This window comes from Crinia signifera, chromosome 1 (assembly GCF_055691185.1).
Source record: "Crinia signifera chromosome 1, ASM5569118v1, whole genome shotgun sequence".
Taxonomy (NCBI): domain Eukaryota; kingdom Metazoa; phylum Chordata; class Amphibia; order Anura; family Myobatrachidae; genus Crinia; species Crinia signifera.
In genome coordinates, this window is record NC_139217.1 from 206,410,220 (window position 1) to 206,421,295 (window position 11,076).

The 11,076-nt window shown below is 42.0% G+C and overlaps 1 protein-coding gene across 1 annotated transcript; it reads left to right on the forward strand.

Annotated features, from left to right (window-relative positions):
• The first annotated feature begins 378 nt into the window (after positions 1-378).
• Positions 379-2,286, forward strand: LOC146067858 (uncharacterized). The gene has a single exon (XM_083179206.1). It carries the CDS (start codon positions 419-421, stop codon positions 1,607-1,609), a length of 1,191 nt encoding a protein of 396 aa, XP_083035332.1. The 5' UTR covers positions 379-418; the 3' UTR covers positions 1,610-2,286.
• The last annotated feature ends 8,790 nt before the right edge of the window (positions 2,287-11,076 follow it).

The following is an 11,076-nucleotide window of genomic DNA, read 5'->3' on the forward strand; positions in this document are numbered from 1 at the left end:
GGGGCTCCCAACTGGCATCCCCCCCCGCAGCGGGACACCTCCGGCCGCGGGTGGGACAGCGGGACAGGACCCGGTAATCGGGACTGTCCCGCTGAAATCGTGAGTGTTGGGAGGTATGCTATGGGGATGGTAGATTTCTACTGAGGGGCACTGATGCACATGTGTTGGTTATTCTTCCACATTACTCACAGTTACTGTACTGTTTTTCAGATTTTTGGTATATTTAATGTTTACAACTACTGCATTGCAAGTGTTCTTTCTTCAGTGAGCTTTCATAGAATATAAAACTAGTAAGACAATTTGGATATCAAACAAGATAGAAATAATGTGTACAGTTTCTCCTAAGCTAATGTGTCATTAACTTTTTAACAGATGACCCAGTGATCGGTACGTAAACATCCAGCTTCCCAATTTAACCATGAAAAATTCAAGTAGTAAAACTAAGAATGACAAAGAAGGCAATACAGTAAATTCCAAGCCAAAGAGACACTGCAGAAAGACAGAAAATGATTCTCCAAAGGAGTTACCGCACAGGAAGCTCTCTCGCATAGGAAAGGCTGTGAATGAAAACTCTGATACAACAAATACATGCACTAAGGATCAGGCTAAGTTTTCTTGTGAGCATTGTGCGAAACAATTTAACAGAAAGCCAAACTACATTGTGCATCTGAGAACTCACACTGGAGAAAGGTCTTACATATGTAGTGAATGCGGAAAATGCTTTACACAAAGCTTCAGTCTTTTTAGGCACCTGAGAGTTCACGCAGAAGTTAAACCCTACACTTGCTCAGAATGTGGGAAAACCTTTACACAGAACGCACATCTTATCACTCACACGAGGATCCACACAAGTGAAAGGCCCTACTGCTGCAGAGAATGTGGCAAACATTTTGGCAGCAGTTCAAACCTGGTAAAGCACAGGAAAGTTCACACAGGAGAAAAATCGTGGCATTGCACTGTGTGCTGGAAGAGTTTTTCCTGCAGCACACAGCTTCGAGCGCATTTTAGAGTCCATACAAAAGAGAAGCCATATATGTGCAGTATGTGTGGAAAAAGCTTTAGCAGCAACTCCAACCTGGTTACTCATCAAAGGGTTCATACAGGAGAAAGGCCATTTGTTTGTACAGAGTGCGGCAAACGCTTTACCCAAAGCTCCGCACTTTTACAGCATCATAAAACTCATGTCAAAGAAAGACCCTGTGTGTGCCCCGAGTGTGGAAAATGTTACACAGATGAAACCAGCCTCGGGAGACACCAGAAAATCCACACAGATGAGAAATTATTTACATGTTCGGAGTGCGGAAAAAGTTTCAGTGGCAACTCCGCATTGGTTAAGGCCCCCATACACTATACAATTTTGGGACGATTTCATCCGATTTCGGCACTTTGGGCCAATAACCGGATGAAATCGCCCCAAAATCGCAGGTGTGTGATATATGATCCGATCCGATGCGCGGTCCCGTGCGCATCGGACCGGATCAGGGAGGTCGGACGGTCAGCACATAAGATCATCCGACCTCCCTGTATGCTATGCATATGCCTGCCCACCTGTCAGGCATATGCATGCAGACACCGGGGGGCGGGGGAGCACGGCGGGCAGACACACTGACCTGGCCGGCATGCTGTGATAACAAATAGCAGCGCTGCCGCTGCGGGACGGGACGCACAGTGGCGGCTATTAGATTTTTAAAATACCTGTCAAATGACCGGCCGTACTGTGATTGGCTGAGAGCTCATTTGTGAGCCGCCGCCCGCCCCCACTACTGCCGCCGCCCGCCCCCACTACTGCTGCTGCCCGCCCCCACTACTGCCGCCGTCCGCCCCAACTACTGCCGCTGCCCGCCCCAACTACTGCCGCTGCCCGCCCCACTGCTCCTCACCGCCCTGCAGCTCCCCATTTGTTTTACATGTGATAAATCGCAAGCGATTTATCACATGTAAAAACTGGCTCATCAAGTGCCAAATTGTATGTGAGCCTCCCGGGGAGCTGCCGGGTGACTCACAGGAGAAGTGGGTCCGACTTGTCCTAAGGACAAGTCGGCCTAATGTATGGGGGCCTTTAGACATCAACGTGTTCATTCGGGGGAGAGGCCTTATACCTGTGCTGAGTGCGGGAAAACATTTAAACACAAATCTACTGTTGTAAGGCACAGTAAGGTGGATATGTCTATTGTTTGCACAGACTGCCCAAAAATATTAAATGATGGCTGGAGCCTTTTAATGCACAAGAAGACACATAGGGGGAAATTTACTAAAGGAAATTTGTAAAAAATAGGTGTATTTTTATCCAGAAATACACTTATTTTTGACATTTACTATCCCGAAAATATGTCAATTCGTATTCGTATTGATACGAATATGAATTGCCATATTTTCGGGATAGTAAATGTCAAAAATAAGTGTATTTCTGGATACAAATACACCTATTTTTATACTTTTTTTTTACAAATTTCCTTTAGTAAATTCCCCCCATAATGAAGAAAAAGTTCAATAATATGTTTAATTGGTATATATGCTGTGGTTTGGCTTTCCTACTTGCCACACTCATATAAAGTATGTGATAATGCTTTTATTGTAGATGTTGCCATGCCCTAACAATGAATACATTCATTTAAACATGATGCTCCATCGACCATAACTATTTACTGTCCGTTCCCCTCAGTTGTTTCTGCTGTAATTTGGCCCTTCTCCATAGTGTATATGCTGATATACCATACATAAACACTCACTACCAAAGCCACGTGTTTTATAACGTGGCTACTGCACTCAGAGCCGGCCCTAGCCTAAATGACGCCCTAGGCAAGATTTTGGCTGGTGCCCCCTAGCACCGCCACTAGTTCCACCTCTGACCCTGCTCCGCTTTCCCAGCACCATCAACCCTCATTATAGCAGTCATCATTTTGGTGCTCCTACCCGCAATATTTTAAATAGAAACAGCGCACACATTCGGTGCACAGCCCAAACAGGGGTGTGTTCTTGCTGGGAAGGGGCATGGCCACACAATAGTACCCGCAATTCAAATTATGCCACACAGTAGTGCAACTTTATTCACATTATATCATGCGATGGTGTCCCTTATTCACGTAACATCACACAGTAGTACCACTTTACCTTATGTACATTACTCCTCACATTATTCACATTATACCCTTAGAAAAAAATCCTGAGAAAATATTGTATTTTAAGCACCTCCATGGCCACACTGCAACCCAGCACAAAGCAGTGCGTGCTGGGCAGAGGAAAAGAGCTGCAGCTGCTGCTGTCACATAAGGGGAGGGGGCCCGGGGCCCCTACTGGGCCCTTCCATCAGACTTTGGCCTGGGTAATTTATACCACCTACCCCTTTCTCTCGGCACCCCTGATATTACCACACAGTAATGCCCCTTACACATGACACATATTATTAATGTCCTTATAACCATAATGCCCCTTACACATTGTGCCAACCTTTATTAATGCCCTTCATACACATAATGACACACATAATGCCCCTTACACATATGTTGCACATTATTAATGCCCTTATACACATGACACACATAATGCCCATTACACATATGTTGCACATTATTAATGTCCTTATACACATGACACACATAATGCCTGTTACACATATGTCGCACATTATTAATTCATTTATACATGACACACATAATGCCCCTTACACATATGCCGAACACTATTGCACAACCAACCCACTCACAGACAGCACTCGCACAGCCGCTAACACTGTGACCTCTGCCTCTGCTTGGATACAGATGTTTCCTCATACATCTTGCCTCAATATGCCATGCAGCTCCTGGCTAGTTCTGCTAACGTTGGGTGCCTTTTTTGCTGAAAATTTGTCTTATTTTCATGGTTATGTGACCAAGACACACAAGGAGCTTCCGATGATTAAAATGATATGTGGCATGCCTATATTCTGTGTGCGACTATGGCTGTACCTGCATACGAATGCTATGTTACAGTGATTTCCATAATTACACTATTTAATATGCAGATACAGCATCACTCACACACAGAATATAGGCGTGCTGCATATCATTTTAATCAGCAGAAGCTGCTGGTGCCCCTAGGCATTCCAAATGCCCTAGGCAATTGCCTAGTTTGCCTATGCCTAAGGCCGGCTCTGACTGCACTACAAGTATGTATGCTCTGCATCCATCATTTAAAATGCTGAAAAACATTTTAATCCCAATAAAAATAAATTAGCAATCTATTGTAAAAAAACTTTAGGACACATTTCACTAAAAAATACATTAGTAGCCTAGTGTCCTGATCAAATGGCAGGTAAATGTTTGGAAAAGAGTTGCTGCGTCTATATGTAAGATCTGACAAATAACTCTGAGTTTGTATTATTTACCTTATCACATTAACTAATGGTGAATTGTACTGTATTGTCTCCTGGCCCTCAGTTTAAATAAGTAACTTACCAAGTGAAATGGGCAAATGACTATGGAGAACTGGATACACCAATGTTTCTTGGTCCAATTAAGGTCCACCACATACAAGTGGGGTTTTTTTTTGGGGGGGGGGGGGGGGGGGGATATAAAAGAAATAAAAGCAACAATATCTAGATGGTCTGATAACAGAATCAGCAGACAAACTCCCACTGATAGGCGAAAAGATAGGTGCGTAAAGGTATCTTTACATGCATCCAGGTCACACCTTGTATTGATCAAAATGGTATGATCCCCCACACAGATCCCTCAAAGATAAATGCATACCACACTCACTAGTGAATATACTGTACTGTGCATAATGGAATCTTTTGCTTGACATAAAAAAATCTTCATAATATGATGTTCCAGGCATCTGGTATGCGAAAGGAAGAGAGAATCTCTTTCAGTTTTATTCACAAAATTATAGGAGCAAGTCAAAACCAACTGGGATGGAAGTGGTAAAACACCGTAACTGGAGGTGCGGTGAGTGGCCATATGCTGCAGAACCGGTAATGCTAGATGGTCACTGCAGGTTAGATCTCTCCTCTTCTGCCAAGGCATTTTGATATGACACCATATCTTTGTTAAGGCTTGGGACTGATTACACTAGACAACAAAAAACAACTTTTTATTTGCTTCTTTTACAAAAATAGTCATTTTTTTTTACTAAATTTGGGTCAGGAAAACCGAATATGACCTTAGAATTTGTTTATTAGCTCTAGTTTTTTAGATACACTACTTGCGATACATGTACTTCTGTAGTAAAAACCAACATTATATTAATATGATATCTGTACACAACAGAAGTAGCAATTGTTTTAATTCAATCTATGTACAGGTAAATTAGCAGTAAATAAGATAACATGCCTTGCTATTTCGTATGACTACCTATTTATGAGTGCGACTTCGTTTTGCTTATCGTTTGTCCTGGAGCATCACTTGTCACCGTCCAACAGTAGTCTGCAAGCATGGAAACGTCCCATTTACCCTGATATTTTTGTTCCATAGTTGAAATATCTTGGTGGAATCTCTCACCATGCTCATCACTTACTGCACCACAATTCATAGCAAAGAAGTCCAGATGAGAATTGAGAAAATGAATTTTGAGTAACATATATATTGAGTAACAAAATATGGCTGACAATAACTCAGGATACCTGTACTAAGCATTGGCAACCTACAATTTATTTAAATAAAAACAATCCCTAGTATTTTTTTGAAAATCCCTCAAATTCTCTAGCATTTAATGAAATATGGTTCTATCTCAGAACATAGAGCTAACTCAGCATTTTAAATGCCATATTCGTCTTTCCCATGCTCGAATAAACTAGAAATTACTATTTTTGTTTCAGAAGCATTTTCACTGTTGGCTAGTGATTTCTTTTTGTATAAAAAATTAACTTGCTCCCTGCATTAGCCGCGAGCCTCGCTGTTTGGGGGAATACGTCCTGTGTCAGCCCCGAAACTTTGACTAGGGTGAGCGGCCAGCGTGGGGGTTAAATGGTGAGAATCGCTTGTTTTCAGCGATCCCCACCAATTAACTCCCTCGCCGGCCGCATTGAATACACCCCACAATAGTAATTAAATGGTTATGTAATGCATGCTAAAATAAAAAAGGTTCAAAACTAAATTCAAAACAATTACGTTTCCCTGCCACTCAGAGCTGAGTATGGCTGCGTATACCATTTTTACATACTGTAAAGTTGTAAGTAAAAGTGTGAGCACACTTTGTGCAATCACGTTTCGCTGAATTTTAGGTGAAAACTACTTATTACAAACTCAAAGAATATGAACTTAGGGACTCATTCATCAAACAATAACACCCTGCAATTTAGGAAAGAGGGACCACAACAGATCTCTCCAATATCAGCTGCGATCTCTCCATTGCTTCCTGTACTGCATCCCCTGCATAGGTTGCAAAGCATTTCCGATATTGCCCCCCCCCCAGCAGATACCACAATCTGCACATTATGGAAGCTTGTTGTAGCCTATGGGTTATACTTCACATGAAGTAGTTCCCTAGGAACACTTCCCTAGAAATGGCCCCTGAGCATTGGGGTCAAACCTCTGAGCATGTGCAGAAGCCCTGGATGTGCAATTATAACATTGCATGGTTGGGCATCTTTCAGGAGTCCTTGCACATACAGTACCTGTTGAGACAATCACCCGATATGGTCACATTCTGCGATCTTGAGCGCTATTTCCGTACATGGATCACATTGCAAATGCAATTATTTATAAATGGCCCCCTAAAACATGATTTTATATATATATATATATATATATATATATATATATATATATATATATATATATATATATATATACACACACACACATTTTGAAGCACAATAATTACTTATTTAATAATGTGATGAAATAATAAATATGCAAAAAGTTTGAAACCCTGTCAGTCAGAACTTAACAGAGCAGCTCCCACACATTTTAAATCAATTTATTTCAAAGTAAAATAGTCAGCAGTAACAAAGCCTAATAACCACTCTTCCAAAGAATATTGGGCCTAATTCAGACCCGATTGCAGGGAAAGTTTGTTCTCAAAATGGGCAAAGCCATGTGCACTCCAGGTGAGGCAAATGTAACATGTGCAGAGTTAGCTTTAAGGGTGTTATTTTGTTTCTGTGCAGAGTAAATACTGGCTGCTTTATTTTTACACCGCAAATTAGATTTCAGTTCAACACACCCCACCCAAATCTAACTCTCGCTGCATATGCTACCTCTGCCCCACCTGCAGTGCAGCATGGTTTTATCCATTTTGAGAACAAATTTGTCACGCAATCCGGTCTGACATGCCCAATATTTAGTACTGCAAAGAATGAGGCATAGGGAGTGAATGGTTAAGATAAAGGAGAAGAAGGGGAACAAGGGGGGGGGGGGGGGGGTTATTAATGGAAGAGTTGGGAGGGATGGTAGGAAGAATGGAATGGGAGGAAATAGGAAAGAGTGAGCAAGAGCTAGGTGAGAAAGAAGAACTGCATTAAACGGCAGATGCTAGGCAAACGTACCCTGTGATGTGCAAACTATGGGGTCCAGACTGCATGTTAGGAGCTGCACGGGCAGCGCCTGCGCTCGCCCGGCAGTCTCCACTGAGGTCCCGGCGGTTGCCAGGTTACAGGGACGCCGTCGCGTCATCAGCCGGATACTTCCGGCGGACGGAGACGAGCGCCTGGCAACTTGGAGACAACCCCTTCCTCCCCTGCCGCAGCGGTTGCCAAGGCGACGGGGGACGCCTGGCGGCCGCAGGAAGGAAGGGGTGTGCATGACGCCGCACGCAGTGTCAGGGTAGCGCTCTGGCGCGCTATTTAAACTGCATGACCGGTGCACTCAGACGCCGGCTATAGTTCTTGATTTGGTGTCTCGAGTGTTCCCGGTTCCAGGCTCCTGCACAGCGTTTGTTCCTGTCCCCAGTGGCCTAGTCCTAGCTGCCTCCAGGATCCTTGTCTTCTTCTGGTTGCAGACCCCTCCGTTTTCAGATAAGTTGGGAGATTCCCACTCTCTGTCTCCTTACTTATTATTTCATTATTGTGTCAACATACTGTGTATTGTTACACCTGTCAGCATTACTTATTGGGTCCATCTTGTGTATTTTTTTTTTTTTTTTTTTTAACTTGATTTTTTTTATTTGCATATAAAAAAGACATAATACAAAATACATATAAATATATACATAAAATACATATACACATACAATACCAAACATATACAAGACAAACAATACAAATGAGACATTGAGCATATGCCTAGAATCAGGTGGTCCGCATCAGCCCTTTCATAACATATAGTATTGCCCATCTTCCTGAGCATAGAATTGGCCGTGCCTCGACCATGAAACGGTACTGTTTTTCTATATGCTCAACAAACAACAATACAGGTCCTAGTTCTTAATACCAATCACATAATCACGGAAATATCTAAAGTTCTTCCCCCTTATCTACATGGGTATCTCGCCCCCAAAAATACTCCATCTCTCTTCTATGTAACCTCTCTAGTTGTTTATACTCCCTATTTTACCCTATTCACTTGGAGAAATGGTCATTTCCTACCCCACTCTTTTTCTGAATTCAATTCTTTCTATTCTTTAGTGACTAAATTGTGTTTTCTGTATAAATTATCCACTTGTGCCATATCTTATTAAATTTCCATAAACTTTTCCTACTTGTGTAAACGTGTCTTTCATGATTGAACGTGTAATTAACTAGTGCTCTCCACTCATCGCACCCTGGGCCTATTTTTGACAACCATTTCCTCGCTATAATCACCTTAGCCAAGGAACACATATTAATTATAAATAATTTAGTGTATTTATCAATACCTATTCCATCAAACATATTCAATAAACACCCACCAGGCGTGAGAGCCTGTTCTGTAATTCCTAGATCCACCAGGATCTCTATCACTCCCACCCAAAATTCCTGTATAACCCTACAGTTCCAAATTAAGTGAAAAAAACGTACCCGGTGCTATATTACATTTAGGACACACATCTTCCTTGAGGGCACCAAATTTCAGAAGCCTCCCAGTGGAGAAGTATGACCTGTGCAAAATAAATAATTGTATCTGCTGTGTTTTAATAGAGTTGGTTGCTTTTGAGAGTGATACTAGAGTGGAATCCCATTCTTCCTGACCTATTTCCCCCAGATCTCCTTCCCATTTAATTTTTAGGCTCCTCAAGCCATCCTCATGTTTATTTTGTAATAGTATATTATATATCCTGGAAATTTTCCTTGACCTATCCCCACCTGCCAAAATTGCTTTTACCGGTGACTCCCCAAATTCTAAAGATCTACCCCCATTCTGGGTCTGAAGTACGTTTTTCAGCTGTAAATATCTAAATATATGTGCGGAGGATAAGGAGAACTCCCCTTTCAGCTGTTCAAACTGTTTAATTTCATTCCTCTCATATACCTGACTTAGGGATCTAATACCCACTCTATCCCAGAACTTTAATATTTGTGATGTCTCCGCCCCTTCCAAATTAATCTCCTTAATTAAGGGGTAGTCTATATCTATTTCCCTAAAGTTATACAATTTATTCACGTCTCGCCACACTTTAATTGCTTGGTTCACCATCGTGAAACTCTGATCTACCTTTCCCCCTATTACCAATCTTTGTATTGGGGATAGTCCCCCGCCGCTGTATCGGACCAGATCTTTCAGCCCTTCTCCAATCGTGTTATCTATAAACCAATCGGCCAATGATCTTATTTGACAGGCAAGGTAATACAATTTGAGGTCTGGCAATGCCATTCCACCATCTCCCTTTTTCCTTGTCATATTTGAAAAGTTAATTTTTGGACGTTGGTTTTTCCAAATAAATGATCCCATCATGCTATTGACCTTCCTAAAAAAATCACTAGATATATAATGGGGAGATTGCTGGAAAACGTAAAGAAATTTTGGGAGGGCAATCATTTTAAGTAGGTTAACCCTACCCATACTTGTTAACGGGAGTTTACTCCATCGCTTTATCCTATCCCCCAAATCTTGTACCAGTGGGCGTAAATTTAACTCCTCAAAGTCCTTAGGATCGGGTGTAATCCATATTCCCAAGTACCTAAAGGAGTTCACTACTTTGAGTGGTGATCTAATATCTGCGTCCCCAGGGCGCAAAGGCAAAATACTGGACTTCCCCCAGTTTACCTGAAAACCTGAGAATTTCCCAAATTCTTCTATTATATTTAAGGCCATTGGAACTCCCCTACATCCATCCTTCAAAAATAATAACACGTCGTCCGCATATAATGCCAGTACATCCCTACCGCCCCCACGTCTAAATCCTTCATTGGCCAAATAACTCCGTATTAGACAAGCCAGCGGCTCTATCACCAGGGCAAACAAACTGGGCGAAAGGGGGCACCCCTGTCTAGTGCCTCTACTTATTGTGAATGGATTGGCTATGTAGTTGTTTATTGATATTCTGGCTTCTGGCCTCTGATATAGCAATTGCACCCATTTGATGAAGTTAGGTCCTATACCAACTCTCTCCAAGACCCCCCATAGAAACGGCCACTCCACCACATCGAAGGCCTTAGTTGCATCTAACGATACAATTACCGGGCAGTGGTCGTCTGTATGTGGGGCCTGTAGATGAATAAAGACCTTTTTCAGATTCACAGATGTATCTTTCCCTGGCATGAAGCTGGATTGGTCCTCATGTATAATTTGAGCTTATTAACTTATTTAATCTTTTAGCCAGGATTTTAGCCAGTATTTTTGCTTCTACTGATATCAAAGATATCGGCCTATAAGATTCCATTGCCTCTGAATTTTTCCCTGCTTTGAGAAGAACTACGATCTTGGTTTCAAGCATCGATCTTGGAAGGCTATTCTCTAGAAAACTCGAATTTAAGATCTCCAAAAAAATGGGTGCTATAATGTCTAGGTATTTTTTGTATATCTCCCCCGGTAGGCCGTCCAGGCCTGGGGATTTACCATTAGGAAGGTCCAATATGGCCTCTTTTATTTCATGCAAGGTTATTGGTGCTTCTAACTCTTTTTTACCAATTACTGGTAGGCTAGGTATATCTATTTTCCCTAGGAAGGCCCTAATTTCTTCTTCTTAATTACATTGGATGGGCTATCAGCTTGAGCTAAATAAGCCAAAAAGGATCCCGAT

Coding starts and splice junctions, on each gene's coding strand:
- LOC146067858 (XM_083179206.1), top strand. CDS start 419: ATGAAAAATTCAAGTAGTAAAACTAAGAATGACAAAGAAGGCAATACA.